This window comes from Gobio gobio (assembly GCF_949357685.1).
Source record: "Gobio gobio genome assembly, chromosome: 11".
NCBI lineage: Eukaryota > Metazoa > Chordata > Actinopteri > Cypriniformes > Gobionidae > Gobio > Gobio gobio.
In genome coordinates, this window is record NC_137104.1 from 6,029,975 (window position 1) to 6,044,131 (window position 14,157).

At 34.2% G+C, this 14,157-nt stretch overlaps 1 protein-coding gene across 1 annotated transcript in view; it reads left to right on the forward strand.

The window, feature by feature from the left end:
• Positions 1-14,157, forward strand: part of csmd3b (CUB and Sushi multiple domains 3b) — a gene marked incomplete at its 5' end in the record, with an annotated part of 796,761 nt that overhangs the window by 678,009 nt on the left and 104,595 nt on the right. Inside the window, 3 exons of the mRNA XM_079829185.1 lie at positions 4,392-4,565; positions 6,703-6,888; positions 9,507-9,680. Coding sequence (XP_079685311.1) covers positions 4,392-4,565; positions 6,703-6,888; positions 9,507-9,680 — 534 coding nt within the window. The remainder of the gene's footprint in view (positions 1-4,391; positions 4,566-6,702; positions 6,889-9,506; positions 9,681-14,157) is intronic.

Sequence of the window (14,157 nt, forward strand, 5' to 3'; positions counted from 1 at the left end):
GGCATCTGAAACAATCACTGAGTTTTTTGCATCTACAAATCATCTCACACTTTCTGAAGCAGAATAAAGGAAAGAAAGGCAATTTGGCTTTGGCAGACGAGTTGCACCAGGCTTTGTGATTCCTCAATGGATCTAACCAATAGCAGCTGACATACCTGATGTATTAATCGTTTACTCGACTTAAAGACCCCATGACATGAATATTGGAGTTTTGTGGCTTTTACGGCAGTTCTGCTATGAGCTCGTCTTTTTGCTGGTGTATTACTAAAAGATTATTATTGATTTTTACACATTTTAAGTACATTTTTAAGAGATTTACATAAAAAGGGGTGGTTGATTATGGTTTAATTTTTTAAACTTTAGTTAGTGTGTAATGTTGCTGTTTGAGCATAAACAACATCTGCAAAGTTACGAAGCTCAAAGTTCAAATTAAAGGGAGATATTTAAGGACTAAAACAAATGGCTGGTAGGGACTACAACAAGCTTATTCACTGGTTAATGACATCACTAACCCTATAATTTACATAAACCCCGCCCCCGGGAGCACACAATAAAGCGTATGTTGAGAAGAGGAAGAGTTGTTGTAGTCGAGCACATTTGGGATTCTGCTCAAGCTGTCACATCCGTCCTTCACATTTATTGCAATACAGTACAAACACAAATGCAATAGCATGTCATAAAGCAAGATGACAACATAAGTTATAACCGTAATTAAACTAAACTATACCTGATCTATCTTCATGCAGCAGATATTCTCTGACTCCGTGCAGCTTACAACAGTTCCCACACCAGCGATTTATAGATTATCATGACAGAATATGCTAATCAATGACTTGAAGATAGTTAACTCATAAACTCATCAACTAACCCTTCAGAAACGTCCTGTCTCATTCTACATGTTGTCACTTCTTCTTGAGTCTCTCCATCATTGTCCGACTCCGGTTTGAACACAAAAGGCTGAACAGTTTCTGATATTTTCAGTGTGTGTCTGCGTGAGGAAATCGGAGCTGCTAACACGAGTTCTTGAAGCTCCGCCCTCTTCCTGAAAGCAGGCGGGGAGCAGCAGCTCATTTGCATTTAAAGGGACACACACAAAAACACAGCATTTTAGCTCACCCTCAAAAAGTGACAATTTTAACATGCTATAATACATTTTTTGTGGGGTACTTTAAGTTAAAACTTCACATACACACTCTGGGGACATCAGAGACTTATTTTACATCTTGTAAAAAGGAGTGTTATAGAACCCCTTTAAAATGTCCATGTTTTTTCCAAGAAAACTGAGCCAAAAATACACTCAAATGTATCCACATTTCCAATCAAATGCTTTCTAGAATGAAAACATCCCCTTTTACATCTGAATAAGTCATAAATCTTTGTTCTTGACTATGAAGCACTGTTAATATCGTTGAGATACTATGATAGTTTGTATTCTTTTTTTTTCTTTTTCTTTTAAAGTTTGAGTAATTTAGCTAGTTATAATTTTTATTTCACTTTTAGTTATTCTAATAAGAAATATTGAATTGGCAATTAGCTCAAATGAAATATGTTTTTACGTTTTTTTATTTCAGTTAACGTTTGTTCTATTTCAGGGCACCTAAAAAGTTTTTCATGGTTTTAGATAACTATAATAAATCTGCTATGATGTAAATTAAAGGCCCTCGCTTCCTATTTCAAAAGGAAATACATCAATACAGGAAGGAAAAAACATGCAATTTCAGGGGGTCTTTAAACATAAAAAGCCCCCCCACATCTGCACTATCTACATTTTACACGCTTTACAAGCTGAAATCACGGACGTGTGCATGTGTGGCTACATTTTCAGCTATTTTAGCATACAGTGATTTGGTTGGAAATTTGGGCTACGGAGAGTCTTTAAATGAAAGGGAAATTGCCTCCGTACAAAGAGAAACAAATTACAACTGTGATTATGCAAATCAACTCTGGCTTTTTATGAGTTCAGAAAAGACGCACTGTGAGGAACAAAATATACTAGCCTGGAAGAGCTATTACAAAAGTAAATATACCTCTAAATGTGTCATATCAGCGAAAGAAACTCCTCTTTAATTAAATAAGAGCTCGTGTGGAGCTCAGTGTGTTCGAATTAAACTCTGGAGCTAATCAATGCACATTATAGAGACGTATAGTGAGCCCGTCGTACATGTGTATTCACAATACACAGTAGATAACAAGCTTGCACTAACACCAGCTCCACATCTGATACTGACTGACAGTTTGGGTCTAATACATCCCCCATATAAATGAAGTAAACTCAACCTGGCATGTAATTAAAAGGCAGTATGTTGTTGTTAGATTGATTTACATTGCCGCCTGTATGTACTCTGATAAACGATATGATTTGAATGTCTAAACTGAACATCAGAGTGACAGCTCTCACCCGAAGGCATTGAGTGTGAATCTTCTATTTACGGCATGTGCCGCTTCATTCAGCCAACAAATGCCTGCAATTGAGCTCAAATGGCGCTGCGTTGCCCATTGCTATTAGAACAGCGGGGTTTCATTGGACTAATGTTCCCTATAGTTCACACATAGACTGTTACAGAGCTATTAAATAACACACCTCCAGACAAAATGTTTATGTCGTATATAGTCTACCGTTCAAAAGTTTGGGGTCTCTAATGCTCACCAAGACAAAAAATTAGCATAAAGTCAAAAATGTGGACAATTATTACAATTTTAAAACTATTACAAGCTATTTATCATGGTGATATATTGTAAACTGTCATTTATTCCTGTGATCAAAGCTGCATTTTCAGCCTCATTACTCCAGTCTTCAGTGTCACATGATCCTTCAGAAATCATTCTAATATGATGATTTGATGCTCAAGAAAGATTTATAATTATGTTGAAAACAGTTGTGCTGCTTCATATTCATATTTTTTGATGACTATAAAGTTCAAAAGAACAGCATTTATATGAAATAGATTTTTTGTAACAATGTAAAAGTCATTTTTGATCAATTTAGAGCAAACTTGTTTAATAAAATTATTAATTTATTGCAAAAAAGAAAATTCTTACTGACCCACAACTTTTGAACAATAGTGTGTGTGTGTGTGTGTGTGTGTGTGTGTGTGTGTGTGTGTGTGTGTGTGTGTGTGTGTGTGTGTGTGTGTGTGTGTGTGTGTGTGTGTGTGTGTGTGTGTGTGTGTGTGTGTGTGTGTGTGTGTGTGTGTGTGTGTGTGTGTGTGTGTGTGTGTGTGTGTGTGTGTGTGTGTGTGTGTGTGTGGGTGGACTGGTAATCCCTACGTTATGTCCCCACAAAGATGGCAATATCCGAAATCCTCGTCCTTGTGGGGACATTTTTAGGTCCCCATGAGGAAAACATCTTATAAATCAGACTAAGTGATGTTTTTTGAAAATAAATAAAATTGAAAATAAAAATGCAGAATGTCTCCTGTGATGGGTAGGTTTAGGGGCAGGGGCAGTGTAGGGGGATAGAATATACAGTATGTACGGTATAAAAACCATTGCGCCTATGGAAAGTCCCCATAAAACATGAAAACCCAACGTGTGTGTGTGTGTGTGTATATACACACACATACTGAGAGAAATAGACATTTAGTTTTATATTTTAGACAAATATTTATATTATAATACATTATTTATATTATTATTTATTTTCATTGAATGTTGTTGAATCTTTCTGTATTAGTTTTAGTAGCTGTAAATCATATACTTAAAATGTAACTCCATAAATTCAAAAACGTTTGCTTTCTGTAAAAAAAAAAATCGTTGTTTCGTGCTGCATTAAAATTTTAAGTTTAGTTAACTTGAAATGTGAAGTTATACTGTGACAACTTGGATATTTGAGTTGACTAAACTTAAAATTTTACCGCTGCATGAACACTTAATGTTTACAGACGATGCAAAACATTTCTAATGTTTTTTTGTTGTTGTTTGTTCAACACATTCTTACTGATAGCAAACGTATCACACACACGTTTTCAAATGGATGTGCAATGTACATCTTTATTGTTGAGCCGTGCCTTTAAAGATGCGTGTATGTGACTGTGTCCCTTTTGAATGAATCCTGCCTTCGTTTCCGTTCATGTGACGCTGGTACTGAAGTGCCTTTTTATCAAGGAGAAACCAAATCTGATTTATTGCATTTGAGTTGGCAACTTCCCAGATAAATGATTAGAAATTACAGAGGGAAATTGAACTAATTTCACACGGTGACCAATCAATATTAAGGGCACATCTATTTTCTGCCATAATTTAATCACGCTCTAAAAACTTTCCGTAATTTAATGTGTACCTGTTGTGAGAAAAATAGCTTCCAGGAAGAAATCATCCCACATTGCTACACACAGATTGTTTTAACGTGATGCTTACGCCATATTAAAACATCTCTCTCTGGTCATCTCTAGCCATCAGCTGCGGACACCCGGGGAGTCCCATCTATGGACGGACCGTAGGCAATGGCTTCAACCTCAACGATGTGGTGAGCTTCTCCTGCAACATGGGCTACGTGATGGAGGGCCCTTCTCGGGCCCAGTGTCAGGCCAACCGGCAGTGGAGCCAGCCACCACCAACATGTAAAGGTGGGGAGAAAAGTTAAGTCTTTTATTCACACGGAGCTTTGCCTGATTCACCGCCTGACAGTGTTAAAGCACCGCAGTGCACCCTGTGGGTAAGAAAGGGCATAGCGGCTGCTGGATGTTGCTAAGTGACTGCCAATTGTGGGGTTTGGTGACTGAATGTACACTATCAAAATGCCCATTAATGATGCCTGATAAGGAAACACCATGTTATTATTATACTAAAATGCATATATATTTAGTTTGATATAGACTGCATGCTCTGTGATATGCCATTCTGCATTTGTGCACTCCCTTCTGCATGCAACTGAATGATACATGATACTAACACAGATTGAGCTCAATTATACTGAAAAATATATTATATTTTAAAAATTAATGGTTGAATTTATTTATTATATTATTTTAATATGAATCATATATATATATATATATATATATATATATATATATATATATATATATATATATATATATATATATATAGATATATATATATTTATTATACTTTTAGAATGTATTTAAAATATACATAAAAAATTATATTTATATATTAAAATAATATATATATAAATGTATACATTTATTTTTATAATATATATATTAGTGCTGTCAAACCGATTAATCGTATCTATATAAACTTTTCGTATTAAATATATATTTTATAACTTTTTTGTTTATATAATAAACGTGTTTATATTTATATGTGTTTGTGCATATATATATATATATACATATATATATATATATAAAGTTTATGTTAGATGCGATTAATCGTGATTAATCAATTGTGTATATATATATATATATATATATATATATATATATACACATACATATACATATGGGTGTGTGTACACACATACACACACGCAAACACACCCACATATATATATATATATATATATATATATATATATATATATATAATATAAAAACCGTTTGTTATACGCGATTTATCGTGATTAATCAATTTGATATATATATATATATATATATATATATATATATATATATATATATATATATGCGCATACATATATGGGTGTGTGTACACACATACACACACGCAAACACATATATATACATATATATATATAATATAAAAAACTTTTATGTTAGATGCGATTAATTGTGATTAATCAATTTTATATATATATAGATATATATAGATATAGATAATATAAAAAACGTTTATGTTAGATGTGATTAATCGTGATTAATCAATTTTATATATATATATATATATATATATATATATATATATATATATATATATATATATATATATATATAATATAAAAACGTTTATGTTAGATGCGATTAATCATGATTAATCAATTTTATATATATATATATATATATATATATATATATATATATATATATATATATATATATATATATATATATATATATATATATATATATATATATATATATATATATATATATATATATATATATATATATGCGCATACATATATGGGTGTGTGTACACACATACACACACGCAAACACATATATATACATATATATATATAATATAAAAAAACGTTTATGTTAGATGCGATTAATCGTGATTAATCAATTTTATATATATATAGATATATATAGATATAGATAATATAAAAAACGTTTATGTTAGATGTGATTAATCGTGATTAATCAATTATATATATATATATATATATATATATATATATATATATATATATATATATATATATATATATAGATAGATATATATAGATATAGATAATATAAAAAATGTTTGTTAGATGTGATTAATCGTGATTAATCAATTTTATATATATATATATATATATATATATATATATATAATATAAAAAACTTTTATGTTAGATGCGATTAATTGTGATTAATCAATTTATATATATATATCTCGATTAGTCTCGATTAGTCGCATTTTTAATAGAAGATCCAGCATTTTTGATTGTATCCTAACAGTAATATTTTTGTGTGGATGTCTGTGACAGAATGGCAAATTCTCATTCTACATGCGTTGCATGCGTAGAGCATCTGACCTAGTTGTTTCCACTGAAGTCACTTGCTTAGTGCTTCTGCCAAATAACACATGTCTCTGTTTCTGTCCTCTCCCTTTCTTCTCTTTATTCAGTTGTCAATTGCTCTGATCCCGGGATTCCAGCCAACTCTATCAGGCAGAGTAAGATTGAGCACGGAAACTTCACCTTTGGCACGGTTGTTTTCTACGACTGCAACCCCGGCTTTTACCTGTTTGGCTCTCCCATCCTCACCTGCCAGCCCACGGGTCAGTGGGACAAACCGCTGCCCGAGTGTATCGGTATGTTCCTGGCATCTTTCAATGAAAATTTGGCAGTGGCATTGTGGTGCTAATTACCTGTTTCTTTCCAGTAATTGAGGGGAATTATCTGCACGACCCTCTTCCCGCTGCTTAAGATCAGTGGTTGTAATTGAGGGACAGGTGGAACACAAATTAGCAATTATCTGAGCCTCGTTTTATTATGTGAAAGCTGAAACACGGCACATCCTCAGCCCGTCTACAGCTCACTGAGACACGTTCCACAGCAGCTGCGAAGTCGACGGGACCTGAGTTCACATTTTGCCCTGACAAGACTCCCTGCTGTCAGAGATGCCCTTTCGCCCAGTCGCCACTTTGCTTTGTGTCTCCATAACCTTTCCTGTAGTTTTACACGTGTGATCCTAACACCATTTGCAAGGCTCTTTAAATACTGACTCTTCAATAAGATCTGAGATGCGTTCCGCATAAAAATGCTGACGCTTACTTGCGGTCTAGGCCTGTATGAAAAGTGTTTATTGTTTCTCAACTGGTTATTAGATTTACTCGATGCTTTATTGATATATATTTATACGAGTTCACACCTTTTCTGCTGGCATGCAAAAATATATATGGGTCAAAGACGAAATAGGGGTTTTCAAGCATCAAAAAAATAAATGTGTAATACAGCTTTAAATTTTGTTTTTTCCTGTACATTAGAATGTGTCCTGTTTAATTTTATATTTTCTTAGCAAAAAATAATGACTATCACACATTTTTTACCATGATTTACAGAAGACACCCACTAAAATGTAATTCAGTGTAACAATATTTATGTATCAGAAAATCTTATTAGGCATATTTAAAACAGGAATCATTTGATGGCATATTAAAAGACTCTATTTAAGTATCAAGGTCCAGCCCACAAATACTAATTAATTGTAATTTTTAAATCTTTATACTTTGCCACTATCCTTCAAACCACTAGGTTTACCCATTTGCCAGCAAGAAGTTTTTGTAAGGAAGTGAAAATCATTTAAAATATAATAAAATTTTGTATGATCACATTATTTTATATATTTTAATGATTACAGGTTAGAATAAGTATATTGTTTAATTTTTTACATAAATATATCTGTTACACTGAATGAAAAAAGCATTACCCTGAATGACGAAACTTCTACTTCAGCTTATATTGCAGGCCATAAGCTGGCCATCTATATCAAACAGTGAGCTTGACCAGTAAAGTTAATCACAATTATTCACAACATCTACTTATTTTTCAAACATTCTAACAATATAAATGTTTTTTTGGCATTTCACTGAATGACGTGTGGTTTTGTAACTTAGATACCACACCATGAAAAGGTGGAATTATCAAATATTTAAGAGCAATGAATTCACTTTTCTGCAGCACCACATGGTCTTCAGGGGGCCTTTTGATGATGTCACAGACTGTCCAATGACTATCTGTTTATTATATGATTTCAGAATGGCTTCTTGATCCTGTTACACTGAATGATCTCTTACAAACTGGATTTTCGGGACAAAAGTCCCCTGGTTATTTAAATACTTAAAAAAATAAGTAAGACATAGTCCTTTTAATATAACACAGCCAACACATATTTGAAAATGCCAAGAAAACAAATATATTTTTTTACTTGTTATTTCATACATTTATTTAAGGATGTAATGGCAAAATCAAAGTCCGGACCATTACGCTGAATGACAATTTTACACTTTGGAACATTATTTCCCCTTATTGTTGACATTTAATTTTGACAAAAGTTATTTGAAATAGTAAAGTAGACAGTTTACTTGCATTTAACATGTTTTTTATGTATATAAAATGACTTTTGTAAACATAATTTGATGCGGACACCAAAATTGTGACGTCTCGTCTTTGACCCATATGCACAATTGTTTGAACTTTTCTTGATTTGACTAAAACATGTTAAAATGCTTTATTACATTTCTGTGCACATTAAACGTTCATTACTTTGAATACCATTTTAAATAAATGATTCTATTAAATTAAATCAGTAATTCATGGCTACACAATATGTCATTGTTACAGTGTAATTATGTATTTAAGTACTGAGTAATATTAATTAACAACCTGTACTATAGGGTTAGGGGTTGGTTGAGGGTTAATTGCATGTAATTATGCAGAATTTACTGTTATAACTATAGTAAGTACATGTCATATATGTAACAAGGACACAGTAAAAGAAAGTGTTACCTAATTCATTGATATGTATTCATTTTGATTAAAATATAGGTCTAAAATTACAGGATAGGAAGAAACTTTCAGAAAGTGCTGATCAAAACGCTGATACAGGAAGCTGAATTAGCACCGTATTCATTGAGAACAACTAGAGCGAATATATCATTAAAAGTAAAGAGCAGCTTTGTTTCAAGTCTTTTCCCCCCGGTCTCAGACTAAAATGCATGTTTGAGTTGTTTTAACTGAAAGCAACTTGCACTGAGACATCTTAAAATATGTCAGTGCCATTGTTTTGTCTCAAGATGCACATCAGTAATGTTTTTTTAAAAGCTAATCCTAGCTCAATCTAATCCCGGTCTGCCCTTTATGTTGTAATATATTCATATTCATCTTGTGAATGTGCACTGAAGGACTTTTCTGCGTGTGTTGTGGATAGTGGTGGACTGCGGGCATCCTGGATCTCCTCCCAACGGATTGCTGAGCGGGGACAAATTCACCTTTGGCGCCACGGTGCGCTACAGCTGCACGGGTGGCCGGCAACTGAAGGGCGAGTCCTCGCGAACCTGCCAGCTCAACGGCCATTGGAGCGCACCCATGCCCTTTTGCTCAGGTAGGACGGACACACGCAACCTGCACAATTAAAGATGCTAAGAGTCATTGAATGCTGCATCACACACCGATGTAATGCGATTCCAGCGACGAGTAATCCAGACGCAACACGACTTTGAGAAATCAATCAAAAATCTCAGCCAATAAGAAGAGCGTGTGGGCGGAGTCTCTTTGCAAAGAGATGCTTCACAGTTTGAATGTTCTTCTTTCCTTTCATTTATACCAGGGGTGTCCAAACTTTCTTTTTTTTTTAAAGGGGGCCAGATTCGATGTTGTGGACACACCCGGGGGCCGGTCCCTTTTCTATTATATATGACATGTTTTATTTCTTGGAAACAGGACAGATTTGACAAAAGCTTGAGCTGACAGTAGAGTAGCTTGAGATAGGACACAGGAAATGTATAGATATTTAACAATATCTGTAAAACTTTCATCAACCAAAAAGTTTTAATGGGTGAAATTTAAATATTATTACTGAGTTAGAACTCTATTCTTATTTAAATTTAATAAGTGCTCTATTTAGATCACCACAGGTAAAACCACACTACAAAAAATGCTTTTTGGTATTTCTGTCTTTTTTTCCAGTCCAAATATCTCAAAAGGAAAATTACATATTTTTTTCTTGATTCCTGGGGGAAAAAATTTAAATGATTTGAGTTTTTGCTTGAAACAAACTAAATTATTTGCCAATGGATTAGAAAAATAATCTGGTTTCTGTTTGGGACACAATAAACAAGATTCCAAACAGAAACATTATTTTTCTTACCCCATTGGCAGATATATTTGCTTGTGTTTACCAAAAACTCAACAAAACAAGAAAAAATATCTAATGTCATTTAACTTATCTAGTAAATGCATCTTAATTTAAGAATTTTTGTATATATTTAGACTAGAAACAAGACAAAAATACTAAATGACAAAAAAATTTGCAGTGCACACGAGGCAAAAAGTAAAAAAAAAAATCTATATCTAGAATAGCTTTAAGTTATTTAGTCTATAAACTAGGGCTGTCAAAAGATTAATCGCGATTAATCGCATCCAAAAACAAAAGTTTGTGTTTACATAATATCATAATATATGTGTGTACTCTGTTAATTATTATTTATATATAAATACACACACAAGCATGTATATATTTAAGAAAAAAATATTATTTTTATATATAAAACATTTATATTTATATATATTATAGATTATATAAATGTATATACAGTATATACATGCAAATATTTCTTAAATATATACATGAATGTGTGTGTATTTATATATAAATAATAATTAACAGAGTACACACACATATATTATGTAAACACAAACTTTTATTTTGGATGCGATTAATCACGATCTTTAATCTTTTGACAGCCCTACTATAAACATATAAATACAAATGCACAAAACTGCAAGTTTATAACAAAAATAGTCTGCAATTTGGCCTTTATTACTCATTTAATACATGTCTACATTACAAATTAAATAAAATTAGATATTAACCTACATTTCTGACAAATTACCACGGTTACAGGTGTTACCACAGTAAATCCATGATAAATGTTGGTGAATTGTTGTTGAAAGTATTTGAACTGAACCGGCTCAGCTGATTTGCACGTTAGTGTTGTTGATTAAGTCAGTGCTGTTTAACTGGATTTAAATCAACTTAAATCACAGAGAGATTCGCAGCTCGTACCGGAGACTTCTGCGCCGAACTCGAACACTTCTCACGGGCTGTTTAGTGGGCGCGTGATCGAGACACTCAGCAGGAAAACACATTTTTCCCCATGCCATCACTTCCGGCGAATAAGGTCAAAATACATGCAAAATACCGGCGCGATCATAGATATATACATAGATTCCTCATTAGTGCCTGCGCAGATCGGTCGAATGAGGCATCTACGTATATATATCTTTGATCGCGCCAGTATTTTGACCTTATTCGCCGGAAGTTATGGTGCTGGGAAAAATAGATGATATTCGTCTGATCATATGATAAAAAATAGCATAAATACTGATCGGTTTCTCACAGAAGCCGATCGTTTCGTGTCTTAAGACATCAATGTGTCGCCACGAGCCGCATGGTTTAATAAGGATTCGTCTGTCTGTGTGTTTTTACTCTCATTGCTCTCATACTCTAAAATATCCCCATTGACATGCATTATACAACTATCACACTGCAACGGTTGGAGTTAAAAATCTTCATTTGTGTTCTACTGAAGAAACAAAGACACCTACATCTTGGATGCCCTGGGGGTAAGCAGATAAACATAGAAATTTTGTTTTTGGGTGAACTATCCCTTTAATAGAGAGATGTTGAACAGGTTCTCTCTCTCGCACGATAATTAATTCAAATAAATGCTATAGTTCATTTATTCAAATAAATGTAATCTTACGCACTACTTTATCTCTGTGTCTGATTCAAAGCGCACCGAAAGCTAGATCTAACAAGCCGCAACTGACAAAAATAACCGTCAGTTTTACCCTTGCGGTCAAATATTGCACTGCAAACATAAATAACAGCTTTAAGTGCTCAATGTTGGCAAATAACCATTAAATTATTTGAATGCACCACTAGGTGTAGATTATCCCACGTCGGGAAGTTCTTTGCCTTCACGTCGTGCATTAAAATAATTTAATACACAGCTAGCCGTGGATTATCCCTTAGTTATTTTCAAGGTCTGAGGTGAATTTTGTCACTTTCAGGGTGGCTATAAAGGTCATGCAAAATTCACATTCAATTCTTTTAACATTAAATTAAGCACATAATCAGTGCCTGAGATTATCATTGTTATAGTTAGTATGGCTCGAGCTGCGCAGAAATAGAAACCAAATATTGTTGAGTATTTCCGTTGTGGCTGATTAAGACAAAAACTCTGATTAACATGGAAAGATGCCTTTCGTTATTGCACCTGTGTAAGAAGACATGTTTGATATTGTCATTGTTTCATTAAGTCTGTTGTTTTTCATTACTTTCATTTTGTTAGCAGAAATGATTAACAGTGACATTAAGGCCAAGTTTGGTAACCTATACTCAGAATTTGTCCGCTGCATTTAGCCCATCCATGTTAGCGCACACATTAGGTGCTGAGTAGGGAACACACACACTGGAGGCCATTTGCAGTGGCGCCCGGGGAGCGATTGGGGTTTAGAGACCTTGCTCAAGGGCACCTCAGTCATTTCCTGCCGGTATTGAGGATCGAACCCGCAACCAAACCCGTCTGATTATCTAACCATTAGGCCACGACTGCCCCACAAGGTGTAATCCATCATCCAATCATAAAATCTCTGTTAATGACATCATACAGAGGCAGAAGCCATCAGGTTGTGTGTGTGTGTGGGCAGACATGAGGACCCTCCCACCCCTGACCATTACGTATGGCAATGACATTACCAGGCAACTCTTGTCTAGTTAAAACAGAACTTGCCCTTTGGTTAAGTATTCAAACAGCTTGTGCTCATAAACATAGCTGCCTCCACAAATAAAATCTCTGGGTTGCTAAAGTTATTTGCAGTCCACTGATTTTGATTGGACAGGCGATGCTCCAAAAGTGCTGGTATTTTGTAAAACAGTCCTGGATCAGTTTGTTGTCTGTGTTCGCAACACTTCCTGCTTTGGCTTCTTTTGGAACTGTTTTCTCTGGCAGAGCAAATCTGAAAAAAAAAATAGCTGGCCATGTTGTGTTTGGAATGTATTTTAGTTGATATTATACAGTTATTTCTAGTCCAATTTGTGTTCCATATACAGTCCAACGCTGGGAGTTGTCACTGTTTGTATCACTCTGCTTGTCTGTGTTCCAGACACAATCTCAGTCTCTTTATTAGTGGTGGGGATATTGCGGTGACACTTTCCACACGCTGTACTGTATAGCGATATGCTGGTAAACATGTATGTCTCAGAAATGTAACACATATGCATGTTCACAGGCATCTTTCACACGGAACATGGGTTTTTTTCCATTCACCCGTGCTATTTTTCCCTTGTTTTTCTGTGAACGCACTAGACGGACCATTAACCGATGCGTCTCGCGTCTTTTTCCATGTCACTACTTGTTCAAAAACAATGATTTACCACAAAATTATTAACCACTAAACAATAAATCACCATGATGGTTAATTGTGCTTTGACTTGGTTTGAAACAAAGTTCATTGTTGAAGCAAAAATAACTTGGTTAGTAGTTTATCAAAAAGCCGATTGTCAGCCATTTTTGCCGTTTTCGTCAGTTGGCTTAGTTTTTTTTGGTGTGTTTTGCACCGTTGCCTCTAGTCAGACGCCGTTGGGGATTTTTGGGCCAATTCAGCATATGTTGAATTGGTGTCTGGCCGTCGGTGAGAGAGAGAACTCTGATTGGCTGTTCAGTTTAGCGAACGAGTCAGTGCACGAGAATAAAAGTGATGAAAGAGGTACAGACAGAAGGCTGTTATAATTTTAGGTTATTTTACCTGAGCATTCAAATGCACAAATGTTTTCATGATAACGAGCCGACTGG